The sequence below is a fragment of the Oculina patagonica genome, chromosome 2 (genome assembly GCF_052425735.1).
Source record: "Oculina patagonica isolate OP01 chromosome 2, crgOcupat, whole genome shotgun sequence".
NCBI lineage: Eukaryota > Metazoa > Cnidaria > Anthozoa > Scleractinia > Oculinidae > Oculina > Oculina patagonica.
Window position 1 is genome coordinate 21,897,024 of NC_135759.1, and position 14,688 is coordinate 21,911,711.

The window sequence follows — 14,688 nt, forward strand, 5'->3', positions numbered from 1 at the left end:
ACTTACATCTTTACCTTTTATTAAGGGTAGGAAATAACACAATAGGATTTAAATTATTCTGGAAATTGATTTTTGTCCAACTTTAATAAATATTACTCGACTTCCAAGTGGATTTCGTCTTAAATCGACCGTAAAGTCGCAGTTTCACAAACCGATTTAAAAAGTATCAAATTGCTTTGGCACAAATCAACTATCTTAGTTTCACCTTTTACTGATATTTGAAAGGAGAACAAAAATAAGGGAAACAGTAAAAAGTCACTTACAAATAATCGCAGGCTAGACAATTGAGATCTCTCCTTTTAAACGTTTCAGATCTCGAGAGCATCGTCTTATGAAGCCTCATTCGCTTCTTGCACCGAATAACTACCACACCACGAGGTTCCTGTGAGTGGTAAACACCGGATTTTGCCAGTAGTTTTCAGTTCTACAGTTCTTCAGTTTGGACGATCGAAGTCTGTTAGCTTTAGTTATATTTTCATATTGATCCAGACGTGAAACATCGTACTTGCATGCATCAAATTAATTACGCGCCCGTCCCACTCCTTTTCTTTTCTTATCTAGTCAATAAAGATCATTTACATTTACGTAACTAAAAATGGGGGAAATTGTTCAAATGAAATCCTATTTTTAAATGACTGAAAATTTTTTCCCTGTACTTATTTGGTTATCAAGCAAATTTAGACATAATAACAATATAAATGCAATTACCACTACCCGTGAAGTTCAGTAAGTTTTACTTATTTTCAAAATCCCCGAACTTTTAACGGGGCGTTTGAACAGTCGAGAATGCTCTATTACATATAGATACTAAAATATTTCTGCAAACTATTTTGACATAAATAAAATCGTATTGGCTCTAGTATGAAGCTACCTCAGACTTTAGGCCTGTCCTCGGGCATCTTTCGCCCTCAGAAAGAAAACAAGATTCTCTAGATAAAGAGCTGGAGCTAGTGAAGCTGCAAAAAGAAAAGTTGGCCTTAGAGTTGGTTGATTATACCTTTTCACAAATAACTACCTGAAAATACCTTTACACCAATATAAAACCACATTTCAAGAATATTTTACCGTAATATAGGCAAAACTTCGAGTCGGATCTCGGCTGGTCTCAAACTATTACATATAAACAGAATATAACTCATTTTCCTGACCTGTTATCATCAGTAGGGCGCCTACAAAACGAACACCTAAAACCTGAAGCTACCTGAAACCTTAACTGACCGGAAGAAAACTAAGACAGTCAACCCAGTGCCCTGCCTCGAATTCCGTGACTATGAGTTCTCAATCTAAATAGTCAATCAGAAATGTTCATTAAGCTTATGTTTAACAATTGAACCTAAGCTACATAACAAATAAAGGGGATTGCTAAACAGTGCAGGCTTAGTTCTCAGACAAATTTGCCCAACATACAACTTTGACCCAGTCACGACAACCGGCCATCTCGCCTCTAAGATTTTAATTTAATGTTTTCATCAATTTATGCTATTATCGACGGGTTTTGTTCAATTTTTACGCAAGTCTCTGGTCAATAACCGCTACACCTTTCAGCAGTTCAGAACGTTTTTATGAAAACCGTTAATTTAAATTAAATTTAATTCAAAGAATTTCGTACTGCCTCAACTAAACAAACAATGCTCCCCCTTCTTCATTTTTGCGCCGAGTCATTTTGGCTTTGCAAGAGCTTGCCCGTCGTTAATTAGTGGTTTACATCAGGCTAACTAGGCAAATTCATAGAGTGCGAGTTTTTTTTATAGGAAGTTCCACAGAGTCTTCTTTGAACTTTTAAGTTTAGGTGAAAAACATTTCTGTCCATATGATAAAAATAAAATAGTTTTGGGTCTAACCTGCACAGACACCGGTTACGTCAAGACATCACACACAGATCTAAAACAATCATTGTAGAAAAATATCGGGAATAGCGACAAACCTTGAAACATTGGCAAGTATTTTTATGGGTGGAGTTGTGTATAATGTTGACGGCTAAATTGTCTGACTTGTACGCTGACAAACTGGCCAATACTAGTTGTATTTTTGTAGTCCTCGTTTAGAGTGAGGGACTTGGAATTTGGCATGAATTGAAAGTTAAGGTCCACATATACTAGGCACTCTAAAAAAGGAACTTCGTGTTGGATTGTTTTCGCTTCTGAAGACTTGCGATTATTCTACGCGCCTGAAATCAAATCACTGTCTAGACAAACTATCCGGGGCGAGGTTCTAACGCTAGGACAATAAACAGCTTAAAAGTTTGTAGTAAAGATTTTGGGATGATTTGTTCTCTTCAATTGAAGCAAAGCATATTAACCTAAAGCTTTTTGTCGATGGTCGAAACCAAACCAAGTTCTTGTATTTCAAAGTTCGGTGACGATTTTACACATGTACTCCCCGAATCCTGCGTTGAGAGGAGCATGCAGGGTGAGAAGACGGCCTTTATCGATCAATTTGGGCACGAATTGTTTTATTCAAATGTGAAAGGACCAAGTCCTTCATTTGCTTTTTTCCTCAGTAACGATTGTTTCACCTTACTTTTACCTACAGACTTTTGTTTCGATTAATTTGTTCAAAATGGACAGAGATTGATAGCAAAATAGTTTAGATAAATTTGTTTGATAGTATAATCGAAATACAATGAACAAAGTAAAACTATATCCTTGAAATAAAAAAACAACCCCCTGTGGTCTTCACCTGCCTCCAGCACTCACTGTTCATAACATGTGGACCTCTTTCAACAAGGAGTCGAACAAACTAAAGGTTTTTAAACGGTTTATTAGACCAACTGAAATTCCTCATTAATTTTATTATTCCATTTCGTGTTACGCTGTTATGTAGATTATAGCAAAGACACGTTATATGTAAAAAATAAGTTAGCCGATTGCGTTTTGGTAAGAGTGCGTATTTTTTCATTATTCCCCCAAAATTGAAATTCTAGGAATTTAGAAAATCTCAAAATCGATCATGTGCTAATTTTCTTCTATTACATTTATTTTTGAGTGGATTTTAAATAAATACTGCAAATTATTCGTGACAAAATTTTCTCTACTTTAATAGCCCAGAAAACAAAAACTGATTTTGCAGTCGATTAAGTATACGTTTGTATACCGTTAGTAGAAAATTTTTCAACCGTCAAAGGAATCCACTGTTGGTTTATTGATTAAATTATTAACAGACTGTTAAATCGACCGTAAAATCGATGGAATGTCTGAAAAATGAAACAAGGTTGAGATATCACAATCACAATCAGAATCACGTACGATCAGAAAAGAGTAAATTCCGTTTCTGTAAATCCACTTTTTTATTCCGTTAACCTTTTAATGATATTTGAAAGGAAGAGAAAATTGTGGGTACCAGTAAAAATCACTAACGAATAATCGCAGACTATAAAAATCGAGTTCAACCCATTAGACCGTTCAATATCAAGAACCTCGTGTTGTGGAGCCTATCCGCTTCTTACACCAAATGAGGGCCAAGCGCTAACCTTAATGAAATAAGAATTTTAAATGAACGCTTTTTACTGTAAAAGCAAACAAACCACATCACAGTTCACAGTTCATATCAGCTCCCCGGTAACACAGAGCAGGAGACATTGGACCACATTGGAAGAATAAAACATCGTATAAGGTTAGTAGAAAATAATATTACCTGAGAAAGGTTGGATTGCCTTTTAAAGGAGCTCAGTCACAGATAACTTATCTTGAAAAAACTGGCAAGTTGTTTCAAGTTTGTCGGATCGTAATCTGTCTTAATCTTCGTCAGTCGAAACCATCCTTGGTTATTTTCACGTTTCGTTTACTCCTTTGTTGTTTTCTACGTTACACAACTATTATTTTGAGATTTCCTTCAACTTGGAAGTAATCAGAAAAATGACTGAAAATATCGTAACCATGTTCCTTTAAATTAAGTTAACTTGGTATCTAATGGTAATTCTCTATTTAAAATATTTTCCCTAGGCTCTGATTTTTTTATGTTTAAGTCATGTAAATTTATTTTCAATATCTCCCACTTTTAAAAATGAATAATCGATTAAAAATAGCGAAACAAACCCAGCTTTTTTCAATATCTACTGTTTAAATTCATGCCGCTAGTGACGAAGACGATTGCAATACAAGCCTTGAATGTTCTCTTTAATACGGAACAAATTACCAACTCATGATCCTCGTTCAATTTCAAATGAGTTTGTTCTTTTACTGAACATCTATTTCCATCTTAGCTATATGTTCATTAAAAACTGGTTTCCACGACATCACTAATTTTTTAAATTTTTTTCGAAAAATCGCTAAATTAAATAGTCGCTAAATCTTGCTTTGAAAAAATCGCTAACATTAGTAGTCGCTAAAAATAGTAGCCTTAAGGTAATTAAATTATGTGGATTTTTTATAGACTCTTGTGGTCTCATTCGAAAACTGCTTTAGTTTGAAATTGTTTTTTTTCGAAATGCCATTGTATTTTATTTCACTATTGAATTTGAAAGCTGCCGCGAAAGTTTTACAGACAGTTATTACCAAATAGGAATTTCTACGAAAAAAATTCCCCATATATTGGCTAAGATTTCACTGTCGCCCCGCAATTTAGAGAAATAAGCCAAACATAAAACATAAAAGGACAGCACTCATGTGACTAAACTAATTAAAAAAAACCTTAGCAAACTGCACAGTTTAATCAAAATGTACATAAATTTGCTTCTGTCCTGCGTGGTATGTTTGATTTAAATTAAATCAATTAATGGATAAATATGTTTACGCTTGCCGCCAATATTTTCTAATATAAAAAGTAATTTGTTTGTCTTGTCAAAGTAATTCTAAACAGATTAATTTATATGTTTTTCACTCAAAGTGACAGCAAACATTTGTACACGTTGCCGTCTAAATTATGTCTTACTGAAAACATTTGTTCCGCCGCGACGAGAAAGGTGTTCCCTCTCAGTTATTACCGTACCCAAATTCGCAAGTAGCCAATCAGAAGCGCGATCTACTGACCTGAAATCCTACGATATCAAGTCACTGACCTCATATGCCACCATATCACGGTCACTTTGAAGTAAAGTAGTGTAATTGTACGATGGATTGAAAGAGGTTTTACCAATAAAACAGAACTTCGTAATTTAAATTTAGCGGTGCTTAGCGCTCATAAAAAGAGAAAAGCTTTCCCCCCAAAACTTATATTTAACTTGAGCGCGCTCGCCAATTGCGCGATGTTTGCCGACGAGTACTGAGACATTCAGACTGAAAAAATGGAGTCGGAATTTCCAAAGTGTTCGCTTAATTTTGATTTTTGAAAATTAAGAGAATGAAACTCTAAACAAACGAGTGGAAAAAAGGCAGAAGAGGAACTTGGTAAAAGTGTTGAAGCTAAAGACCAAGTCGACACAATTTGCAGTATGTACCTTGCAAGCATGGCTTCAACAGAGCGATAAATATAACAGGATTTTTAGCTGAACTTGGGTACAGTTAATACCTAATCGTACATGTAATAATATTGTAAAGCTCGTTCAAATCTAGTCGCTAGTGACGTTCTCGTTACCTTGGACTATATTTATTTATACCTAATCGTACCTTTTTGGTACGCTTCGGCTGCATATCAGGATCGTTTGGTCTCATATCAGGATCGTTTGGTCTCGCCATGGGTATTTTTGGCTTGACTGCGTCTCGCCAAAATACGAACCATGGCTCGACCAAACTCGCCTGATATGCCACCGAAGCGTACCAAAAAGGTACGATTAGGTATAAATATATATATTCCAAGGTAACGAGATAGTCACTAGCGACTAGAATTGAACGAGCTTTACAGTATAGCTCTGCACTTCTGTTATATATTTTGGTACATTTCTTTGCTGTTCATTGCAAAACGTCGGAAACGACCAAACTCAAAGTTTTATGGAGAAGTTGAGATGATAATTTTCCTTTCTCTTTCTGAATTTGAACGCGCGGTCCCTACAAAACTCACCTCTTGAGTAGTTCGGCCACATTATACAAGTTGAACAAATAAAAATAATCGCAGAATAGTTCAGAATTGAAAGTGAATATATTTCTCAAGTGTTCTTTTCGTTGGAGTTGCCATCTTAGTTGCTCAACTTGTCTATTGGCGGAGCTCGGTTCAATTGACTTCTCAGACGTTTAACAAAGTTCTCTTAAAGGCCAATTTACATGGTACGAATAATTTTTGTCGCATGGGACAAGATTATGGCACGCCTACAACATTACTTAGAACCATTTACACGCGCATGGCATTTACGCTTGCGACCATGCCAAAATGGCCAATCAGTCGGCAAGTTTCGGCCGCGGTCATTGTTTCTTTAATTTGTTAGAGAAGGAAGATAAAAAGAAAGTACTGAAAGAAAGTGTGGGAAAGGTAATGGCTTATGAGAAGAACAGAGCTTACCTTTTGTATCCAGTCGTAACAAAATCCGATTAATGGCAACCTGTCTGGCATGCCTTTTAAAATAGTCCTTATGGCGGCTATTGAAAAGGACTTCCTCTTCACTCCGGAGCGATATTAATTTTTCAGTCTCCCTTTCAGAAAAATTTGTCTTCGTTTTTGTACTCGATGGTGATGACCTGCCACCAATGACAACTTCGTCCGCCATTTTGACGAAGAAAAACATCACCTTTCTCCCCTAGTCAGTAGAAATTTGCCACAAAATACGTCATTTTCTGTCGATTTCGGCTACGATTATCACAGCGTTTTAAAACATGTTTTAAATTCCTACAATTTTTTGTGCCGTACACGACAGTCGTAGGAAAGTTGGTAATTGGCCGCGGCCGCACTTGAGAGTTAACTGGGTTAATTTTTTAGAAACCCGGTTAAAAATTTCCACAAAACTTAACTAGGTTAAAGTATGGTTACCAAAACTAACTCGGTTAAATATTTTTAGCGGCCGCATTACGATCAGACCAGACTGAAGTGATGTCATGATTAAGCTATTTGAAAACAAGCAAAAACGACGGGCTTTCATGATAATTTTATTACTTGCTCATTTCTTATCCTGCTTTTAAGATTTATTTCAATGCATTCTCGGCTTACACCGCTCTATTTTTTCCGAATGCGTTCTACGCAAATTTCAAGCCCAGTTGTTAAATATTTTTAGCGGCCGCATTACGATCAGACCAGACTGAAGTGATGTCATGATTAAGCTATTTGAAAACAAGCAAAAACGACGGGCTTTCATGATAATTTTATTACTTGCTCATTTCTTATCCTGCTTTTAAGATTTATTTCAATGCATTCTCGGCTTACACCGCTCTATTTTTTCCGAATGCGTTCTACGCAAATTTCAAGCCCAGTTGTTTCGAATAAGTTGATCTTCAGCAGTAGTTCTAAGGCTCATCGCCATATCGAAATCGCCTTCGAGACCTTCAAGTGCACCTTTTTCCAAGGAATCGGCGAAGAGACGGAAGAGATCATCAGAAACCATGAGAGCCCTGTCTGAGCCAAATAATCCGCATTTCTCTGGTGGTTCTAGAGTTTCTTAATAGCGTGTGATGGAAAATAACATCTTCTCTTACATGGAGATGATTGACACATATGACAAATAAAACAATAGTTGAATCTGATAAGAAACCGCTAACCTGGTTAAAACGACCCAGAAAGGTAGTTTAGAATTAACCTAACCAAGTTAAAAAATATATTGTTCTTTGATCAATTTCCATGGGAACCGCTAACCTGGTTAAGAGTCGGTTAACTCTCCAAATACGCGGCCTCACTAGACATTTTTTAACCCGGTTAATTTTAATTGATTAATTGGAAATAACTCGGTTAACTCGCCAAGTGCGGCCGCGGCCATTGTCGCATGAGACAAAATCATACGGTGTAAATCGGCCTTCAGTGCAGCCTCTCCTTCAACTAAAGTCACATTTCAGTCGTGGACGAACGTGACACATTTGCCGGCCTGAGGTTCTCTTCTGTATATCATGGTGACACTAAAAAAAATAATTCGTAAACATCGATCAGACACTTACTATTTGACCGTAAAGTCGTGCAATTTATCACAGAGAAAAAGCAGGCCTATTTAATTTAACGAATGACGTCAATAATTGTGGAGTAAATGGTGACCATTTCATCTTTTCATTCAAGCGTCGCCATCGGTAACCCGCATTAGATGGATGTTCCTCTTTACACTAGGATTTGAAATCTACAGTCTTGTGTATTCAAATCTAGAGAGAACTCAAAAGTTTACCATCACCCATCATGCATCCCCATTACCCTTCAACGTTTCAAGTAAACTAAATAAGGAATATCGCTCTTTTCGTAGGTTGACTTGCATTACTACGTGTGCGTTAGTAAACTGGAAAAACTTGAGCCATGTTAGCCCATTTGGTGTTCATTTGCCTGACACTCTTATCCACGTCTACTGGTGCCCCGGCGGCAAAAGACATTGAGTTGGGAAAAGCGATAGATCTTCGAGGGACAGACCTACTAAGCGACTTCCAAGAGCGCGAGAGAACCATTTATGAGCCTTTCCCTCAAGAATGCCTTATTGATGAAACGGATAAAATTAAATCCTCAAGAAAGTTCATGGAATATTATGCAAACAGCAACGCTTTCTACTCGTCATTGGCCACCCAATCAGAATTGGACGTCTCTCTGCAGTCCTCATACACTCTGGGTGTATCCCTTAAAGTTGCAACAAAGGACATAAGTGAAAAGACAAATAAGGTGAGTGGAATGTCTTTGAATGCGATAGCAATAACTGAAAAGATCCTGGTGAGAAGAGGATGCTTAGAAGGCGCTAAGGCGAAATTCACGGAAGAATTTCTCGGAGACTTGAAAGGCTTGCCGGTAAAAGTTAAAGCGCCATGGAAATCGAATTCCTGGGAAGCTTATCATAATTTCCTGAAGATATATGGCTCCCATGTTATATCGTCCGTCACGCTTGGAACAAGTTTTAGACAAATGACATTTGCGGAGAGCTCTAAATCTTACAGTGAACGAGATTTTGAAGTGAAAGCCTGCGTGTCGGTATCAGGTCCGACATCCGTTGGAGAAGTAGGTCTCGATGCTTGTGCAAGCGTGACTAAAGAGGAAAGAGAAGAAGCAAGCAAGATCGACACGAGTGACAAAGTGTTCGTTTTGGGAGGAAACCCGAAAACCCGTAACAAGCTGTTGGACCAGACTAGGACAGTCGAAGATATTCAGCAACTGTTGAATGAAGCCAGTGAGGCACCCTCATCTATCGAACACACCTTCGTTGCGATCTGGAACGTTTTACAAGGTCGTTTTCCAGTAGGATCAGACAACCACAAAAGAGCTTTAAACTTGGAGTACTACTATCTCGGCTTCTTGAATTTTGGCTGTCCCTACGTAGCAGGTGGAGGAGTTGCAATTCAGAAATTTGACTACTCCTCAAGTTCCAGTGAAGACTTCCCAGAATTTGAGTGTTCCGTTGCTAAAAAGGGCTGTCACACCAACGACGATTGCCATTACAAACCCATTTGGTGCTCCTGCCATGGACCCTCGTGTGTTCGCTACAGTACTGAGACTCACGAAAACGGCGAGAAAAAGGTAACTGCACACGCCAATTCAGACGATGGTTGGGGCTGGTACGGTTGCGGTTGGAAAGTCGCTGGCTCTTACTGCAATTGCTATAACTCAGATCGTGACCAGCGGCAAGTTACATGGTCAAGGCCCAGCAAAGATTGCGCTGCCCATAAAGCACCTAACCATGGCGGTCACCGCGGGGCAAAAGATCGAGGGCATGGGAAACCGAAAGGAAAAGAAGGACGAGATTAATGTTCCGCGTATTGTGGTGCTCTAAGTTATCACTGAAATGATGCACGTACAAGTTAAAGAATAACTAGAAGACTGAAACATAGTAATAGCCATTATATCAGAGTTGCGCTGTTAAATGTGTACAACGTCGATCGGCTTAGTTTGATTGTATTATTATTAAAAGTGCATCTACGCAAGTCAGGTTTTTTCTTGTATGGAAAAAGCGAAAAGGATTCTGCCGTTGCATGTATTTATCCAGTATCGACTGTGTGATACCCTCTAGACGAAGTTGTCTGTTCTGACAAGTTGATTGCTCAGCTGTCATCTCATTTTGTCCTGTAGAAAATTGTACCTCCACTGCTACGTACTGAAACAGCAATAATAAGATCAAAAGTTCCAAATACTTCGTGACACTAAAAAAAAGTGAAATGAAATAGGTATGGGACGTGCCAAAAATGAAATGCTAGTTTTGTCGCGTTTTCTTTCGCAACGTCATTTACCACCGAAGAAGGGCTATTGCCCGAAACGCCTGGCTTCTTCTACTTCTTTTTTTTTTTTTTTTTTTTTTAAAAAAATCATTTTTGGCACCTTTCATAACTACTTCCTTTCACCGGCAGCAATAGCCAAGTATACAATCCTATGCACATTCTGGCTGGTCGATATATCCGCTTAGGTGAATGAAATTGCGATAACGGTAGCCCTGTTTAAAATCCTGTCGTCTTGTTTATTATGATCCTGAGATCATAATTAACAAGACGAAGGACTTTATTTAAAGTCTAGTTCGAATACTATATCGCAATGGACCTAAACCTCACGAGAAGGCTTTCGTATCTTTTGGTGAAAAGTGGTGGTGTACACAGTCAAACAATTAAAATAGCTAGAAGGCGATGAACTTTTATCTTTTGTTCTACCATGCTCTTTAACATACAGTGCCTTCAAATCGGAAATGCACGATTTTGTCGTGCGGCAGTTTATTAATTAACTCTCTCTAAAACGGACACCGTCGGCACCGGCTCCAACTGTCCGTCGTAGAGAGGTGTCCGTCTTATAGGGAGTTTAGTTACAGTAAAATGACTAAAAAACGGCAGGGACAGGACCAAAAGAGGTGTCCGTTAAGAGAGACTTGACTGTAGAAAACATGTTCCGTGCTTCTATCGAGTGAGTGTGAGTCCTATCGAGCTTCGCCTCGTTGACTATTCGCTCATAAAAAACTCGGGCTCGTAGTCTAATTGTTAGATAGAAACACTAGTGGAAGTTTGGGAGAACGAAAAATGTTGTGGGAACACGAGCCGATAGGCTTTTTTGAGTTCTCCCAAACTTTCACAAGTGTTTCTATAACTCGATAGAAACACGGAAAACATGTTTTCAACAATAGACCCTTCCACGGTTTTTGACGCCGTCTTGGTTGGGGGGGCAAACACGGCAAAATTCACAGTAAATGTATGGGGAAAATCGGGAGTTTGACGCTCGATAATTCGAGGACCGTACGCGTTGTCATTCTGAAACTTTTGTGAATTGCAAACTAAAGATACTAGCTAAAAGAGTTAATCGATTAAATTTGAAGGGGGTCGGTTTACTTAGAAGCGAGAAATCTTACTTTTAGTTTTTCATACGAATGCTTCTAAATTTTCCCGCAAACAGCGGCTCCATTTTACAGACAAATATATGGAAAATGAAAATCTTAATTTGCGGCTTTCTTAGTGAGAGTAAAATTCTGAAATTTGATCGGTTAACTCTTTCAGCTAGTATTTTAAGTTTGTAATTCATAGAAATTGCAGAATGTCGACCTTTCTCGAATTATCGAGCGTCAAACTCCCGATTTTTCCCATACATTTACTGTAAATTTTGCCGCGTTTGTCCCCCCAACCAAGATGGCGTCAGAAACCGTGGAAGGGTCTATTTATTTTAGAAAATAGCCATAACGCACAACAAAGTAAAATTCTGCGCTTTATTTAACACCAAAACGAAGATTCTCTTCACCTCGCGGTTCTACTTCATTAACATGATGAACCAATCATAACAGTAAGGCATTCGATCAACAGAAAAAATCAACTATTCGACATTCCTGCTTCAAGGCTTAAATTTACCGTTTTTGTGCCAAACAGAAAACAGGCTTCAAAGTTAACGAAATTATGACCAAGCCGTTGGTAAAAGGGACTATGTCACGGATTTTACTAAAGTCCGTGAGCTGATTTTTTTTAACCGCCAAAATCTAATTTGTGTCGCAGGAAACCTAACAATAATAGTCCATTTGTATTAAAAATTGCTATATTAGAGCACTGAAACTGTTAACGAGTATCTTTGGCTGCGGATGGAAACGGATTGCAATTTGAAAACGTTAGGCAAACGTTTTCAAATTGTTTCCGCGCGTCTTCGAAATATCGATATTTGTAGCCGTAGCTTGGTTTCTATCCACAAATTAAGGTTATATATTCCTTTAGATGTTCAAAGATAATGTTTATTAAGGGTTAAGTTGCCTACCACTAATTTCAGAACAGTTTAGATCAAAAATCTGCGAAATCCCCGTGACATAGTTCCTTTAAACTGGATTTAAACACTGGATGACAAGAATTGTGGTTTCATTTCGCTTCATCGACTTAAACGCATGGTTTAACGACTGACACTGCCGATCGAGCGACTCGAGATGAACATGGAGGTGAAAGTGCATTGTCTGTTAAAAGAAGTTTGACTCGGCATTCTAGGCGAATATTTTGTCCTTTTTAGGAGCATGTGGATGGTTCTGAAGCGCTAAAGAAGCCTACAAGGTAGTGTATGGGAATCCGACGTCGAATATCTTTTACAGAAATTGAATTATGGACAACTTATGAATTGTAAAGATAAGATACTAGGCAAAAGTTTTTATTTACCGAGTTTGAAGGATGTAGCTGGGCTAGAAAGCGTTCAGTTACGTTTTTAATTTCCCCATACATTTGTCTGTATTTTTTCCGCATGATTGACGCTGTTCGCGGGAAAAATTATAGACAAATGTATGGGAAATTAAAAAAGTAACTGAACGCTTTCTAGCCCAGCTACGTCCCTCAAACTCGGTAAATAAAAACTTTTGCCTAGTATCTTAACTTAACAATTCATAAGTCATCCAGAATTCAATTTTTTTAAAAGATATTTGCCGTTGGATTCCAATACAAACACTGTAATTTCTATCCGCTTTGCCTACTCGTCAGTGTTTATATGGGAATCCGACGGCAAATATCTTCTACAAAAATTGAATCCAAAAATCCAAAATTAGGTAGGCTCGAAAGGGGTTTTGTTTATAAGGCTTTACGGGTAATTGATAGGTACTATATTAGGTCTTTAAAATCTTTAAGGGATACAAAACAACACTCATCTGATAATTGTTTCCCTAGTAGAAAGAGGAGTCAAGAATGGTCCCTCAAAATGTCGCAGTGCTCGCAATGCTCGCAAAATTTTAGTGGGTGCTCGTTTGCTTGTGCTCGCACATTTTTACAAGTGCTCGTATGCTCGTTTTTTAGTAGAGGTAGGTTTTTGAAAAGTGCTCGTTGCTCGCAAGGCTAATTTTTGTCAATGCTCGTGCTCGCAAAGAAAAACGCTGTGCTCGCATGCTCGCAAATGCTCGCAAAGACCATTTAATACCCCTAGAAAGGGGTGCGGAGATCCAGGTGCACTCCTAGGTGCCCGTGCATTTTCAAAGAGGCCTGATCTTATATTGCGGGAAAGTGATGAGAACATGGGGTGGTCCTTAAATAGCTTGGATTGGTATAAGGGAACACACTTGCAATATGAGGGTTTTGGCGCAAATCCAAAAAAATGCGTTCGGGGCTTCGCCTGGCTCGCCTGCCGGCTTCGCCATTCTCGCCCCTCACTGTTTTTTTGGATTTGCGTCCAAAACCCTCATATTGCAAGTGTGTCGGGGTTAGACGACAGCCTTTCAACCCATGCACATGTATCTAGGCAAAGGCACCCTTTTAACACTTGTTGAGGACTGTCCTAAAACAAGTGGCCCCCGCCAAGCCCCAAAGAACAGGCGCGCCAGAATTATTTTTCAATTGAACAAATATTTTTTACTTTGTATATGCACCAAATGGCTGCTGCAAGATATTCGTCAGAAGTTTTGCAAGCTATGATGGAGGAAAACCTCCGTGAATTTCAAAGAAACCCGCAAAGAAATTTGTCTTTTTTACTGGCCAACACCGATTTTAACGATTGGCTCCGAGTATGGAAAATGGACATACCCGAAACCGAAAAAAACAACAAAGATCTTTTAATTTTTGCAAAAAAACACAAAAAAAAGTTTTATGATCTTTTGGAAAGTGAAATTGAAGAATTGAATGACATAAAAGCAAGCTTCGGGCTTAAAGTAAAATTTTCGATGAAAAGAAACGGAGTTACGCAACACATGGAGCACTATTTCAGAGAAAGAGAACCGCGTCTTTTTACAAAAAACACCAAAGACCGAATAAAAAAAGAGTTTGACGAATTTATTGACAAAGCAAAGGGAGAAATCGAGGCTTGGTCGGAGAGGGGCTCGGGGTGGGTTGTTAAAAGAATAACAAGGGCGTACACCTATGTTGCGCGTTATCGGCCATTGCGCGGAGGAACTTACTTGCCTTTGCCTCCCAAACTGGCAAACAAAAAAGCAATTATTAACGTGCAAAACAGTGACAACCAGTGTTTAAAATGGGCTTTGAGAGCTGCTTTATTCCCGCCTGCGAACGGAAAAGATCCTCAAAGAACAAGTAAATATCCCGTTGATGACGGCATAAACTACAACGGAATCGATTTTCCGACACCCCTAAAGCAGATTGACAGGCTTGAGGCGCAAAACAGAAACCTTGCAATAAATGTTTTTGGGTGGCACTTGAAAGACGGGTGTGTGATACCTCTCAGACAAAGCGAAAAAGAAAACAAAATACCCCGTATAAACCTTATGTTGATTGAGTCAGGATTGAAACAGCACTACTGTTTTATAAAAAGAATTAGCGCTTTGTTACACGACCAAACCAAACACAGTAA

The 14,688-nt window shown here is 38.4% G+C and overlaps 2 protein-coding genes across 3 annotated transcripts in view; both read left to right on the top strand.

Moving 5' to 3' along the window:
* The window catches only part of LOC144643528 (DELTA-thalatoxin-Avl2a-like), a 188,423-nt gene that overhangs the window by 118,290 nt on the left and 55,445 nt on the right, over nt 1-14,688 (top strand). The window lies entirely within an intron of this gene.
* Nucleotides 3,533-14,688, top strand: part of LOC144643532 (DELTA-alicitoxin-Pse2b-like) — a 66,611-nt gene continuing 55,455 nt past the window's right edge. Inside the window, exons 1-2 of one of the 2 annotated variants that reach the window (XR_013568919.1) lie at nt 3,533-3,612; nt 8,240-9,769. Coding sequence is in view for 1 of the 2 variants with exons in the window: in XM_078502824.1 (XP_078358950.1) it covers nt 8,290-9,717 (1,428 nt within the window). In the remaining variant the exon portion in view is untranslated. Of the gene's footprint in view, nt 3,613-8,239; nt 9,869-14,688 lie in introns of those variants that run through there. The other variant, XM_078502824.1, reaches the window with a different exon arrangement.